Source organism: Symsagittifera roscoffensis, chromosome 3 (assembly GCF_963678635.1).
Source record: "Symsagittifera roscoffensis chromosome 3, txSymRosc1.1, whole genome shotgun sequence".
In the NCBI taxonomy this organism is placed as follows: Eukaryota; Metazoa; Xenacoelomorpha; order Acoela; family Convolutidae; genus Symsagittifera; species Symsagittifera roscoffensis.
The window spans coordinates 45897365-45913719 of NC_087064.1; the positions used below are offsets into that span (position 1 = coordinate 45897365).

Consider the following 16355-nt stretch of genomic DNA (forward strand, 5'->3'; position numbering starts at 1 on the left):
AGGAGGCGGAGGATGTTCGTACCGGCAAGACAAGATTGACAACCAGTGTCAGCAAGAGCTTGCATCTCACAATGCTTGACTTTGTGATTCCTGTCCGAGAAACCGAGTGCTGCAGAATCGTCGGGATGCACCACCACTCTGACGTCGATTACCGGTTGAGGGTGTGATGACTTACGTTTCCAAGAATCGCACAACTCGTCGTAGATATGATGATCCAGAACAAGATGACTGATTTTACCTGATGTGCTCATGCTGTGGACGGCGTCGAGAACTCCCAGCATTCCAGAATTGTCGACGGGTGCTGCGGTTGAGCGTTGAGTTGTTTGTCGACAGACTTCCGTGAGGTGATGATATTTTCCGCAGTTGCCGCACTGCTTACCATATGCCGGACATTTGTTGATTCGGTCCTGTCTGTTCTGACTGTGACCAGGTTGCCCGCAATAACCGCATGTGGCACCACTCCGTGGAGTGGTAACTCGATGCTTGTCTTTTCGTTTGTAAGTTGATAACGCGGCCTGCACAGACGATCCGTTCAGCTGAAGGGCTGATCTCTTACCACTCTCCCTGGCCTCAATAAATTGCAGGGCCTCGTCAAGAGTAAGGTCTTGCTTTGCTTGACCGAGAATGTCTAGCCGTATTTCTTCGTCTTCTATGCCACTGATGAGCGCATCTCGAACCATGTAGTCAGAGTAACTAACCACTGCGGGCGGGTTGCAACCACACTCAACCGTGAAAGCACACACGCTTGCTTGACCTCGTAGACGGGCAGCGAAGGCGCGCACTGGTTCATCTCTGTCTTGTCTGATCTGACCGAGTTGAACTCTTGCCACAAGTATGTTCTCTGCGCGAACGGCAAATGATTTGATAGAGTTTAAAACTACCTGTTCGGTGCTGCTATTGAGCGTACCATACGTGCGTGTGAGGTCCTTCCTGAGAGACTCTTCGCAGCACTCGAGTAGTTGATAGATGACGTCAGGGCCGGATAATCGTGTTGCGGATTTGTACTCCGACCACCGCTGATTGAAATACTGCCAGTCCTCATTGGTTCCCCCGGAGTCGATAGTGGGCCGCTTCACCTTCTCTAGCTTCGATGTGGATGTTGTGCCTGCATCAGCTGGGTGGGCAGTTCGTGCGTGCAATTGGATGAGGTTGGAGAGTACATCTGAAGCGAGTGTGGCGTCCCATGTGGTTGGGCACTCGGGTGCTGGGCATTCAATCACGTTCATTGTTGGATACTCCAATTAGGTAGATAACATAAATGACAACAGTCTTTGTTCCAATATTCAATTAAAACAATCGATTAAAACAATGTTATCTGAAATAGGAAACTATTATAAACACAATCAGAACATAGTCCAGTAGAAACCTAACGAAAATTCGAGAAAAAATCATGAAGTATATAAATCACTGTTTCGTATAATCATTTTACCACAAGTTTACAGTTAGTTAATCAATACTGAATTGAATGCTATTACACTATCAGTTATTTACAAGTTCAAAGGTTTTGTGTGTATTCCGTCGTCCTGAACTTGTCTTTTAGGGTAAAAGTAGCTCAATTCCTTCTTTGTTTGCTCGTATGTAGCAACCATATGATTAATGGTTCTAAATCCTCTGTTTGTTGAAGTCAAATTGATTGCTTCGTCGAGTACTTTCCTGTATTTTTCCATAGGAACATCACCGGATTCCTCTAGAAATCATTCATTCAATCCTTTACTGCTAAGCTTCATCTTGTCTGATTTGTTGTCATAGCAACAATAAGTCTTGCTGCATAAACATAGCATCTCCGTACACCTAAATTCTTCTTTGAACAGACCAGGCTCTCGTTTATCGCGCTTCTTGTGAAGGCTACAACATGTTCGTGGAAAAAAATTTGTTTTTAAATCTGCTCCAAATGAATCTCTGCAATCTTTTTTTCTCAATATTTCCCAGTCACCTTTTTTCTCCGTAAGAATACAATCATACAAGTTTTCCTCAGAAAGAGCTAAATACAGCGAATCCGCGTCCATTTCTAATTCCTCGAACTTATTTACATCACAAAATGTGTCGAAAAAATTGTAGTTAAGCTAAAGCATTCTCAGCTTTGCATATTGCAGAATGAAAAATCCGACTATTATGGGTTCTTTGTGCTCAATTGTTGACTTTAGTAACTCAATCTTGTACAAATCTTTCTGAACGGTGTTCAATCGTTAGAAGAGTGGTTCATTAATTGCTTTGTGTGTTTTCTCATCATTCAAATACTTTGTGATCGTATGTCTCGATCTGTCCATTATCTGGTAACCGTAGGATGAATTACCTAAAAGCTTCATAGTCTCTGCAACAACACCGGATAAAGGGTTCTCATCTCCTTCCCTTCTAGCATCAACAACCGACTGAACAAACTTGTAGAAGCATTTTCGAGGGAGATACTGTACAAAGCGGTAAAATTTTGTACACTGTAAGCCAAGTTCCATGTAGAAATTGAAAATAGGAGTAATGATGGAACCATTTTCTAGTTTGAAACTAGATATTAGCATTCGCTGGGAATGCTTAAGAAGATCATTTTCAATGGCATAATTTTGCATATATTCCCCAATGTCATTTCTTCCAATTTCAATTGGAGGAAAGTTCAAGTGTTTTTAAAAATTGGAGGAAAGTTAGAAAATTTTTGCTTTCAGTTCCTCTGGAACAACTAAGTCACACTGAATATAGCCATAAACAGATCCATCTCTTATTTGTTCCAATAAAAAATCAGTAGAGAGAGGTCTTTTGTAGGAAAAGTTGGATCGGATATGATTCTTTATTTTTTCGATCGTTTTGAAGTTTTGCCACCACTCACATTCCCACATCTCTTCGATTTCGTATCCTTTTTCGCGAATATACTCACGTCTCAAGTCATCCATCTCTCTCCTTTTGTTTCCTCTCTCAATATCTTCATCGCTAAGTCAGGGACGAGTCTCCTGGCAAGGACAAAAATGGTAATAGCATCCCCCATTGCTTCAAACACTGTTTTGCAGTGATCGCAAACATTGAAACAGCCAATTTTTTTTTTATTATTTCCAGATGTGTGGAAGCTCTCAATTCTGCATTCTGGTCTGGTTTCTTGGTAGTAAGACATGACCATGTTCTCAAAATTGCAAGATCGGTTATGTCTAGCCTTGAATTTTTGCAAATCGGAATCAAACATCTTGTGTACAACCCTGTTGGCATGTCTTGACACATTGAATAGGGATAGAGCTGGCTCGCATCAATTCCAACAATTGACTTGCAGACATTTGATGAATCCCTGATAAAGGTTTGGTCCACAACAGCTTTTCGCGTAAACACAATTGATGGTCCACCCGCCATATCATCTCTAATTTTCTCGCACAAATCTCTATCACTTTCGCAAAAAGGGTAAAATTTTTCATTGGTTGATTTGTGCAGACAAACATTTGCCAGATTTAGAAGAGTACATCCAAGTTTTAACATATCAATTTCTTTCTGATGATAAAACTGAACCATGTTTTGCATTGCTTCAAGGGTTGGAACAACATCTTTGTTGTTGTACCACTGCAAAAAAAATCTTTAAATGTAGTCATTCCATGTTTCTGCCAAATCTCCTGTATATAATTGTAATTATCCCATCCAGATGCGGGTACTGACTTGATTTGAAGTTTCTTTAGTGCTTGCTGCTCATCAAGTCCACTTATCCTTAAAGTCCTTAAAGTCTTTATCAAGAGGGTTGTTGTTTCTCAGTTTACTGAAAAAGGCTTCGTATGGAGGTAAGGCTTCGTATGGAGGTTATTCTTCATTCTCGAGCTTGTCTGAACTGTCAAAACACTCATAAGGGGAAAAACCCTTTTGTCTCACTGGCTTTGTAAGCTTTAAAAAAGGAGTCTAGAGATGTTGCTCCACCCAAAAACTTATCGAGAAAATGTGTATCTCCAAATTTGAAGGATATAAAATCGTTAGCCTTTTTGATAATCATTGGTTCAGCTTCTTTATCCTTGATCAGGTAAGGAATCAGATAGCTCTTGATCAAGTTCAGATCACATCTTCCACTGTTAAACCCAAATACAGGTAACGTGTTAACATATCTCTCCAGATTTTGTTTCAAATCAATCAGCTGATTTTTCTGCATTCTCAAAAACTGAGTTGCATATAAGTTTCCTCTGTATCCTGTATTCATTCATCTTCGTACTCAAAATTTTCAGTTGGATGATTTCGACATCTTTCATTCAACTCTTGGAAAATTTTCGACATCCGCTCATTCACTTCTCTTGCAACATCTTGAAATTAGTTCTCATTTCGAGCTTACTTTTCTCAGCCAATAATTCGAGTTTGATTACAAAATCGATAATAAGCTTTTGCGGATCCTTGTTATAAAGAAAAATTGATTCATCTATCAGGTTCCAGGATATTGATACAGAAATTGAACGTGTTTTCCAATCCAGGTTGTTATTTGGGTAGCTTTGAGCTCATCTGATGGAACACATAACGACTCAAAATCGAAAAAGGTTGTTGAATAGTGTGTTATCTTTCGAAACTGGGATCTTGAAACCTTCCAACTTTTCAAATAGAGTTTCTGGAAGTGTATATACATTATTTGGATAAATGTGTCGCACTCTATCTTTACAAGTCATAAGATGTCTGTTGCAGTTCTTTGATATGTTGAAGAAACAGTCACAGCTAGGACATCGAAAGCACTTGACGAAAGAATCAATATCATTCGTGTGAATGATATGGTTGTTGAATCTTAGCAATTTGACTGTTTTTTCGAATTTTCCTATTCTTCGCCTGGCTAATTCTCCAACATATTCTCCTTCATGAAAATCAAAATCGTAAATGAATATGTTTCGTTCAATTATTCCCTCTACAAGAGGTAAATCATCGATTGACATTCCATGAAAGTTCTTCGGATCGTATCCAGATTTTGATATAAACTCTGTAAATAGTTGAGATGTATGAGCATCGACTTTACTATGACCATTCAAATACATTGTTAACGCACGGAAAAGACAAAGATGATCTTTGTATGGTTGTTTATCTTTATCCGATAAAAGACAGTGATTGGGATGTTTTTCAGTAGTGCGGCAAAAATAGTAACATTTGTGATCAACTTGAACATCCACTTTGTGTTCTGACGTTCTTGGGTGCATTGCTCCACGATATCAAACTCTTCAATTTTTTCTTGGATTGAAATCAAATCCGCTTTCGTACACAGTAAATGCGATTTTTCGAACAAAGTACTGTTTTCGTATGCATAATAATACCGATATTCTCTCCCTTTTCGACATTACGGAGAACAAATCCAAGAGCAATATTGATTTTTGCAGCGGAATCCAGATTGTTGAAGATAATCTTGGTATCTAACTTTGACATTTGAAAGTTAAATACCTTATGACTCCCATTCTCCATCTCAGTGTCAACCAGGAAGTGTTGACAAGCACTCAAATCCTTTTTGAGCTTCTATCCATCATCTATCTCCCCGGTCCGGGGTAACTCGATGACGTTCCAAAGAGAACGTGAAACTCATGCAGGACAACAACGTATCCAGAAAGAGAACCCCATCGAACAAAAAACATCAATAGAGCCCCAGTTAACGAGGACAAAAAGTCAGACGCTAAAAAATATAACGACACGACGAAGAAAAGAGAGCAAAATTGATAGACTCAATTGTTCAAAAAGAAGGAAACCTTGTCCATCCCGATTTTACAGAAATACAACTAATGATTATGAACCATACTAAAACAACCAATTGGTATCTCATACTTTATTTATAGGTTTTATTGATTAGCGTATAGAAGTATGATGATTAAATAAGTATAGACAAATGTACTAGTTCTTGTAAGAGTTTGTCTCTCAAATGAGTCGAGGTCAGTGTCAGCCAGACTTAAGCAGAGAAGTGAGTTTCAATTCTTTCAGTAACACTGTTTGTTGGAAATCAACCAATCAGAATCTAGCAGTTTCTAAAAGTGAACTGTTTATTATTTTTAAAAAACCTTAATCATTATTTGAAAAAAATGTCTATCACAAAACATTTGAGCTTCCACGAGTTACTTTACAAGAAAAAGGAAAAAATTCCAATTGATTTTCTTATTGATGAAATTGATGTTGACTCTTACTTTTCTCATAATTTTTTGGACATCTTTATTGTACAAAATAGAGTTATCCGACTAAGTAAAGGTCTCTTCAGAGAAACTTACTCAATCAAAGATTTTACTTTTAATCCACATATTGCTTATCAAAGCTTTAAACTTACGGCTGAATTACACCTCACAAGGAAAGAAATTTTGTTTATTCTCGAGAATTTGAAATTAATCAAAAAGTCGTACGATAATATATCAAAGACTCTTTTTACCCCCTATCCAATACCTAAATTTGTGAAAACTCCCCAGTAAAGTTCTTTATTCCTTCATTTCTTTAAGGATTTTCAAAGTTCGAAATCCTGCTTGATTCGGTTTGGAATCAGATTTCCAGAGGTTTCCTTTGAAAAAATCGTCAATTTTAAGTTATCCTCCCAAATTTACATTAAAATTAAAGAACTTGACTATCTACTCAAAAATCAGCAATTTCTCATTGATTACATACAAAAAATTCAACTAACTTGATGAAAAAAAAATGCAAAGATGTTACTTTTATTAATTTTCTTCCTTTTGTTACTTATATCAGCAATGTTTCTTATTTTTACTGCAAACAATTTTTGGTCATTTATTTTTGCAATTGCTTTTATGTATATTTTTACTGATTTGGAAGATTTAAGTCCTTAAAAATTTCTTTGATTGGATACGACAACTAGAACAAAAATGAACATTTTTGTGATTGGAAACGACAATACCCAAAATGGAGCTTTGTTTCCGATTGGATACGACTTTTATCCAAGAATATCATTAAAGGAAGCTGAAATCTGATTGGACACGACTACAATCCAAATAAGGAAAATCAATTCTGATTGGTCAAAGCCACACATTCGAGTTGAAGGTACCCCCAACTCCTAACTAAAAATCATTTTATTTTCAACTTAACTACCGTCAACTACCTCCTCTCTCAGCTCTTTCTTGTTTTTACTCTTTAACTCAGTTTTTTGCTCAAAATGATCTTCTCAGTGCAAAACAGCAACTCAGTGCTCTCATGTAGAATTTTCATCTGATCTAGTACATATTCAAGTGCGAGAAACAGTCTCTGGAGTTTTTCTGGCACGAATGGACATCCCAATCCAAATCTGGCACATGAAGGAAGTGATGCGAAGGGATTTCAACGAACATCATATGATGCAAGTTCCCATCACAGAGAACCAACTTGGAACAATGCAAATGATGGAGGAAGTTTCTGATCATGCGGGAATGAACTACCCCGAGATTCCTGACTAAAGATTTGTAGCTCAACCAGTCGACGACTTCCTCTTTCCGTGGGAGGTAGCAGGATCAGCCGAAAACCCCATCACAATAGATGAAGATGAGGGTTTCTCAGAAACAATGACACCTTCAGCTCCACAACAACCACTACCTGGTCCAGCTCTGCGTTCTTTAGAGAACCTCCAGAACTCTTCTGCTGCTCGACAGCTCTTTGATTATATGTTTTTGTAAATAATTGTTGTTTGGTATTGACTTCGTTTTCTGTAATTAATTAATTTCTTCGATTTCATTTTAATTATGAAAATAGATGGGAGGTTCAGGGTAAACCATTGAAAAACAATTAGAACTTAATTTAGTGCTCCAAACTCGCATATATGTAAAGAAACTCGAATAAGTTTTGCACACATATTCGGAAAAACACTAGAAAAATTGTACACAAATAAAAAGTTACCTAATGGTTTTTGCATCTTGTCAAAAACCTCACACACTTTTAGCAATTTGTAGAAAAAATTTAAACACTTTTCGCATTTTATCGAAAAAAGTAAAACACTTTTCGCATTTTGTCGAAAAAAGTGAAAAACTTTTCGCATTTGTAGGAAAAAAGTAAAACAATTTTCGCATCTTGTTAGAAAAGTGAAACACTTTTCGCGTCTTGTCAAAAAAGTTGAAACACTTTTCGCATTTTATCGAAAAAAGAAAAACACTTTTGGCATTTTGTCGAAAAAAGTGAAACACTTTTCGCATTTGTAGGGAAAAAATGAAACACTTTTCGCATCTTGTTAAAAAAAGTGAAACACTTCTCGCGTCTTGTCAAAAAAATTGATACACTTTTCGCATTTTGTCAAAAAAATTGATACACTTTTCGCATTTTGTCAAAAAAATTGAATCACTTTTTATCAAATTGTTTAAAAAATTGAAACGTTTTTTGCAACTTTTTGAAAATCAAAAGAAATATTACATCTTTCTTACATGTTTGAAAAACTTTTTGCAAATTTTTGACATCGAAGAAAAAAAACTCACCAATGTCAAAAATTTGCAAAAAGTTTTTCAAACATGTAAGAAAGATGTAATATTTCTTTTGATTTTCAAAAAGTTGCAAAAAACGTTTTTTTTCTTCGAAGTTTTTGGTAATTTCGTTAACATATGAGAGAAAATAGATGGATTATCAAAAGTTTTTTATTGAAAAATTGACATGATCACTATTTACGAATCCATAACCATCAATAAAACAGTCAATTATTTTAAACAAATCATGTTCATATTTTGAGTTTTGTACTTTACGAACTCTTTCTAGAAAAGCTGAATCAATAGTTTGTGTGGAAGCTAGTTTCTGGTTAGAACATAAATAGTGACGTTTGAATTTTTTGCGTAACAGTCTTTTCTTTGCAACACTTGGCATTTTTTCTGCTCTTTTCCATTTCAAGTTGTGATGAACAGCGAGGTCAAGTTGATTGTAAACTTCGCCAGTTGATGAAATAACAATCGAATAAAATCTGTATTAGTACAGAGTGTAAAGACAATCGATAATTTGGATGTGAAATGAAAATTACCCAATCGCTGTAAAATTTGATCAAAAGATGAACCAATCAGAAGTATGTGGAACTTACAATTTTCCAAAGAACAGTAAGTATTGTGGGTAGAGACAAAAATTATTGGTTACTATATATTTTTCGTAAAAATCACTGGAAACGGAAACAAATAGCGATTTTTGACAATAATCTGAATAAAAGCTGGGATGAGCTTGACACATAGCTGCAGCCATCTGGAACAATGGTTTTTGCTGAGAATTGTGGATTTATATAGGAACACTAACACCTACATAATTCCATATTTGGAAATTTCACTCAAAAATTCCAATTATAGTTCTATTTCCTTTTATAGTTAAGTGAATGACTCATATTGTTTACTTCCAATTTCATTTAATCTCAAAATCATTACTCTCATTTCTCTTCATCTGATCAGTCTGTTCTCCTATTGAAAAGTGTACTCAAGAAACGACACTAGCCTTGAATTCTCAGAAAATCAAACAAGAATTGGGAGATTAGCTTGGTCCCAAAAATCCTACAAGGGGAAAATTTATTTTGAACCCTGTTTTCAACTATTCAAGAAAAATGAGTTGGGACAAATTGAAAAAAGACAGCAAGTCTATCTTGGTGAAAAAGAAGAAGCAATCTCGGCAATTAGAAACTGTTATTCACGATGCTGAATATTGGAACTCACTTCTGACAAGGAGTCAACTATGGATCAGGAGCTTGCCAACTGCAACAAAGTGTATGACATAGCAACTTACAATAGAAACAAGTTTGTGTCACGATCAAGAAGTACAATGTTAACAAACCTCCCTACATTCAGATTTGACTTTTCACCGCAAAAGAGAATGAAGCAATGAAACAAGTTGCCTATGTCAACTAAACTTTGAACGAACTCAAAGAACTGTCCCAAAACTTGGGAGACTTTATGTTTGTTGAGAACTGTAACGTACAATAAATTGTGTTATTTATGTTTTGTCTTGTAATTTAACTAATAATCCTCAAAATCATTTTTCATTTAGTATTGGTGTTGAACAGTATGAGTTGGAATATTGGTTTTTCAAGAAATTTTATCTTAAAACTTCACAATAAATTGGGACTTTTTCATATTGTTCTAGAAGGAAAGTCCCAAAAAATTTCACTAACAATTATAGAGTCTCAAAATTTACCAAACTTGCAGAATTTGGACGTAGACTCGGAAGTATCTCATTTTGAGTCGACTCTGAATAATGGTAGAAAAAACATTCACATAGGATACCCATCTGATACCAAAAAAATAGAACGCACTGTAGAATGCACTAGACGAATGCACTGTAGAAAAGGAACGTACAGAAATTTAATGAAATTCTAAGAATTTTTGAGATTATCAAGCAAGATTTCTCATCGAATGCAAAAAGAAAAAATTTATTTCTTTGTACCTGTATTGTTTTGGACGCGGACATGAATTTTACAGAAATGGACCAAAAATTTCCTATTGGAGGACTAATTGGATACGGAAATTCCTGTATGATTACTTTATGCAAACTCAAAATTTTTTGACTACATGCAATTCTACATGACTCTGCTGGATCTGTGAAATCTAATACGAAAAAAGGTCCTGGTTATTGTTATGTTGCACCTAGTCTCCCCAGTTCATGCTTTGTTGGTCACGTGACTGGATTATTTTTCTGTTTATATGTTAAAATATTTGCTTCATCAGTATATGCATCGTTTGATTGTTAATCATTTCAACCAAAAAAACTCCAGAGAAAACAGTTAAAAGAATGAGTCTGGTTGTTTTGGATATTGAATGAATTGAAAACAATACAGTGAAAGAGTTAGGAGTTTATAAGAATGGACACACTGTAGGATATTCCTTTCTTCCTATTCCTTTCTTCCTCCCAAAAAGTTCAAACCAACATCCCAATCTTTTTGGTGTACACAGCATCTTCGTGGAATCAATTGGAGCAGTGGTTACGAAAAATATACTGAACTTGAAAAAATATTGAAAAATCTAGAAGCCACAGAAACGGACCCTTTTGCAAAAGGTTATGAAAAATGTAAGATTCTGTCAGAATTTTTGGAAACAAAGATTATTATCTTGGATGACTACGCTTGCCCTAAAGTTCAGTTTTTGATATTCAAAAATTAAAAATATGATTGGAAGTGTAGCAACTACCCAAATTGTCATGCAAAAACTCTTCACTGTGCAGAAAGAAAAGCATTTGCATTCGGAACATGGATGTTTTTTTAAACAAATTGTAAATTATATTAATCTTAATAAACTACCATTTTCAAACTTTAATTAAATTTCATTGTCAACTTTTTCTTTTTAGAGTTAGGATGGTCGATCAATGTGACAAGCCCGTAAATTTAGGAGATTTCGTTTTTGAGGAAGGCAATCATGAACGAAAATCATGAAAATTGTTTGGACGTACATGTGATAGATCTCTTTTATTTTTTGTGCCAATTTTTTGTTATAGTTTTGATGCTAGTATGAGCAATCGTTCGAATTATGTTATCCACAATATGTGAAGAAACAACAGTTTGGGTAGCTATCTTATCAAGTACAGTCGGTTATATTCTACCTTCTCCAAAGCTATGAATAAAATAATATCTACCAAAGAGCGAATTTTTATTTCCCTAGTTGGACCAAGTGGATCTGGAAAATCTCATCTTATTTTTTATTGGTTAAAAATTGGTACTTTTAAGCCAGCTTTCGACAACATTTTTTATTTTTATCAACATTATCAACCTCTTTATAGTCAAATGCAAAGAAAAAACCTTAAATTTATCCAAGGAGTAGATTTTGACTTGATTGAAAATCTTCCCAATAACGGAACTAAGTATTTGCTTATATTGGATGATTCTTTAAGAAATTTCAAACTCCAAACAATTTGTAAAAATTGCCACTGCTGGGAGATGCATGTTTTGCATCCAATAGATGGACTTCCTCAAAATAAGCAGCATCAATGGCATTTTGAGCTAGCATTGCTTATCCAATAGATGGGCTTCCTCAAAATAAGCAGCATCAATGGCATTTTGAGCTAGCATTTCTCACGTTTTGCATCCAATAGATGGACTTCCTCAAAATAAGCAGCATCAATGGCATTTTGAGCTAGCATTGCTTATACATCTATGTCCCCAACCGAATGCTCATTGCTTCTGAAACAACATGTCAAAAAATGAACACTTTTATTGCAAAATGATAAGCAATAACAGGATTTACATGTGGGACATGCTATTTTGTCTTGTATAAGTTTTATTTACAGAATTAAATGTAACAATAATAATAACTTCATTCGCACCCCTTCAGCATAACGAAACATCACCGTGCTTGCAACCTGGACGAACTTTGGAGCTATTTTACTGACAACCACCACCTGTTCAAAGCGATTGTCAACTGTCAGGGAGGAAAACACTCAAAAAATCTTCCAGAAACTTTTCGGGTTTTCAAGTTACAAAAAACGTCATCTCCAGACGGAAGCAGCAGTACAGCTGGGTGGCGAAGCAGTACTGTGAACTGCACCAAGCTGTGGAACTTGATCTGCACGCCCTTGCATCGGGAGACACAGAGACAATTCCGTACTCAGTTTATCAAATACAAAGTACACTTCCAAGAAAACATAAATTGGAACAAAAGCAAGAAAAAGAGGAAATTGTACCAAAAAATTTTGATTCTGTTCACAGTGCTGTAAATGCGATTTGAAAACGAGCAACAATAAGCACATTATTGATTTAATTTTGAATTCTCCCAGTCAGACAATATTATATTAGATGTTAATTATTATTATTTCGTACACTAAAGCGAAAAAATACCGATTTTCCAGATATTTACTTTACTATTTTGAAAGCAACTCAACTTCCTCCTAAACTTGTTATTAACAAGAATGCCAAAGCAAAAGATAGAGGAACTTGGATCCCTTTCAAAATCTGAAAAGAAAAGACTAAACAGATTGTTTTCTAGGTGTACAGCTGCGTACGGTTCTATTCAAAACTTGAGTAAAGCGAGTGGTTTACCAAAAAAGAAAGTAGAAAAATTTTTACAAACCAAGAAATCTTATACAAAACTTGGTCCACCAATCAGGTGTTTCCGAAGACTTCAAGCTTTTTCTAAATACAACAATGAAATCTGGTGTATGGACTTGGCTTTTGTAGACAAGTTAGCTAGTCGAAACAATGGAAACAAGTATTTATTAGTTGCTGTAGATATTTTTTCGAGATTTGTCAGAGTTCAAACAATGAAAACAATGTATGCCACAGACACTTAACAAGCTTTCAGGAAAATGATTTCTCGAAAAAAAACACTCCTGAAAACTTTGGGTTGATGAAGGAACAGAATATGGGGGAACTTTTAAAAAAATTTGCAAGGAGAAAGACATTGAAGTTTACTCAACAATGGGTGAAACAAAAGCTGCATTTGCAGAGAGAGCAATTCAGTCTTTAAAACATATAATATATCGTTACATAGAAGATCATGGTGAAAAATTTGCAGCAATTTGTTTCCACATTGAACCGTCGCAAAAATCGATCAATTGGAAAATCTCCCAGAGATGTGAAAAACAGTGATTTTTTATCACTATTGTATAACAAATTGTTCAAGAAATATACTAAACCAAAATTCAAAATTGGTGATAGAGTTAGAATTTCGAAAAATGATATTCCGTTCCGAAAAGGACACAAGCCACAGTTTACAGATGAAATTTCGGCAATATCTACAAAAAAGCCTCCTACTTACAGTACCAGCGATATAAAAATGCATATATATCAGCAATGAAGTCATAAATTAGCATTAAATGCATCGTCGTAATGTTAATTTATCTTAGCCGTCCTTCCTCTACAATAGCGCTTATGGAGTTGTCAATAAATTGAACTTTGCGTAGCGATCTGCACCCCCTTATACAAAGTATAGAGCTCCTCAGGAGCGCGAAGCTTATTTTAGTTCTTATGTAGTTTATAGATTCTGGATAGCTTTCTTGTCTTTTTTCACTTACTTTTTCGGCTAATCGCTGCATCGTCCGCGTGGATGTTGGAGCAACGCCACCTGTGCATCCAAAAATTAGCGGGCAGAAGCTACTCTACTCTACGTTTAAAATTCTTTGCCGATATTTGGAGTTCTTCAGCGTTTCGTGGTATTTGTATGCATCCTTATGCAGTTTTCGCGATGATTTGGCATGGGGGTTGAAAATTTTCACATCGAAGAAAGCGCGGCTGAATCGTGAACGCCAGAGTCCGTTTGCCTTAATGTCAAGTCGTGCCTCATCTTCAGTTGTAGTTGAATTGTTGACAAAGCTTTCGCCTTGCAACGGCTGAAGTTTCGGCTCAATCTCGACGTCATGGCAAACCTCGTTCATGAGGTTGGCGGATGTGTCTCTAATTTCATTGTGTCTTATGTGTGTGTAACCACCCTTTGCACAATGAAGCGTATGTGTCAAGTTAAAATTAGCACCACATGCACATGTGAGTGGGGTTTTGGTTGGTTCCCATCCGTATCGTAAGTAAACACCATCTCTGAACTCTGATTTATTCAGGTTGAAGTTGTATCTGCTCAGTGGTAAAGCATTGAGCCAGTTAGAGGCTCCCTTTTCAGAAGCCAGGTCGATTGCGTATTTGTCTGTTTCATTTAAGGAGTTAATGAGGTTTGTTTTTTTTCGATTTGTTCTATCAGTTTTCAATTTTTTGATTTTCGTACATATTTTTTCTTGCTGTGTTACTGCTGTAATAGGATCTTGAGATTCCAGTACAAGTGCTGTTTCCTTAGACCATTCTAGGTAGCTTTCATGATCGGATGGCAGCTTGATGTTAAGTCCGCCCATTTTAAGGGGTAAGGAAGATATCTCACGGAACTGGGGGTTTAAAGTGTCTTTACCGACTAGGTTAGGTAATAATTGTTCTTTGATAATATTTTCACATATTTCTAAGTTTTCCTGGCAAGAAATGAAAGCTTTTCTTGAACTCCTTTAGTATAGCAGGCATAAACGTTTTGAGGGGAGTTTTTAGCAATTTTCGTTAGTTTTTTCAAAATTTTGATTTGCTCATTCTGAACAAGATGTATTTCTTGTTAATCGAATCGAGAAATACATCGACATCAGTGAGCCTATCGGATTAAAAAGAAGATTGATCAAATCCATGGGGAAATTTGTTGACGAACGATTCTCAGAAACAAATGTCTGCACGTGGCAACTCGCTTGCGATTGCAAGAGATGCAGAAATATTTGGACTTTATTTTAATATTTTACAACTGGGACCATGCGCCCGCCCTTCAGCTAGCTGTAAATCCTAAACAACAACTACCTAAAAGTAAACATCCATACAAATATATCACGCAACTCGTATTCAAACCAAGGTTTGTTTGCTTTAATGAGCGGGTTCATAAATGTGTCTGAGAGTATGAACCCACAAATTCTAGGCAAACAGTTCCCGAAATTTTCCCTCCAATGAATTTGAGAAAACTTGAGTAAAAATTCGAGCTATCACTACCTTGGGCTAGGTCTCCCGTCCTTTTCAGCAACAAAACTTCTATCACATTCAACCACTCGGATCGATGACGGTTCCGCATCAGTCACTGGAGCATTTGATGGATGTAGTTTTGCTCTCGCATTCTTCACTGACATTTGGTTGGCTCGTTTTTGAATCGTTGTGTTCTCATGCTTTGAGTGCCCATTACAATTTGGAATTATTGTAGCTTTCGGTTTTTTGACCGAATAAACATTTCTGCACTTTTCTCGAATTGCAGCGACAGCATTGGCCTCCTTCGCTTTCACTTCCTCTGCTTCGCGCAATTCCTTCAACTTTCGAGCAACAACCCTAAAACGACATATGATTGACTACGTAGATCTCTGACGAACTTTCAAGTACCGAAAAATGTGTTGCTATTTTGACAAATTTTGTGAGCTGTAGGGTTTAGCTTTGAGTTTTGGAGGATTGCTTTCACATGTACGTTCAATTTACGGATTGTTACACCCTTCCAAACGAAGCTCTGGAAATTAATGCAATTCACCTCTCGTTCAACCGTTTCTGAAACTCGTTCAGTCTCTCTTCCTTCTCACGTTTTGCATCCAATAGATGGACTTCCTCAAAATAAGCAGCATCAATGGCATTTTGAGCTAGCATTGCTTATACATCTATGTCCCCAACCGAATGCTCATTACTTCTGAAACAACATGTCAAAAAATGAACACTTTTATTGCAAAATGATAATCAATAACAGGACATGCTATTTTGTCTAGTATAAGTTTTATTTATAGAATTAAATGTAACAATAATAATAACTTCATTCGCACCCCTTCAGCATAACGAAACATCACCGTGCTTGCAACCTGGACGAACTTTGCAGCTATTTTATTCAAGCACTTTCCCGCGATTGTAAATCGGTCGTTAGCCTAATTGTTGTGATAAACTTATTAAATAGTTTCAAATAAATGGAATGAGTGAGCAGCGATGACCGGACGATCCGTTCGATCAAATTCATCACCATGCGGGAACCAACGATGCAGATTCGGGGGACTCGTTGTTCAGAAAGGAGTCTTTTGCG

The 16355-nt window shown here is 36.2% G+C and overlaps 1 protein-coding gene across 2 annotated transcripts in view; it reads right to left on the reverse strand.

Annotated features, from left to right (window-relative positions):
* The window catches only part of LOC134842588 (uncharacterized), a 31874-nt gene extending 15904 nt beyond the window's left edge, over positions 1 to 15970 (reverse strand). For both annotated transcript variants that reach the window (XM_063858997.1, XM_063858998.1), the window contains exons 1-2: positions 15822 to 15970; positions 15302 to 15628 (exon numbers count right to left, since the gene is read on the reverse strand). In XM_063858997.1, the coding sequence (XP_063715067.1) occupies positions 15302 to 15628; positions 15822 to 15934 (440 nt within the window). In that variant the 5' untranslated portion in view covers positions 15935 to 15970. The remainder of the gene's footprint in view (positions 1 to 15301; positions 15629 to 15821) is intronic.
* Between the last annotated feature and the right edge of the window lie 385 nt (positions 15971 to 16355).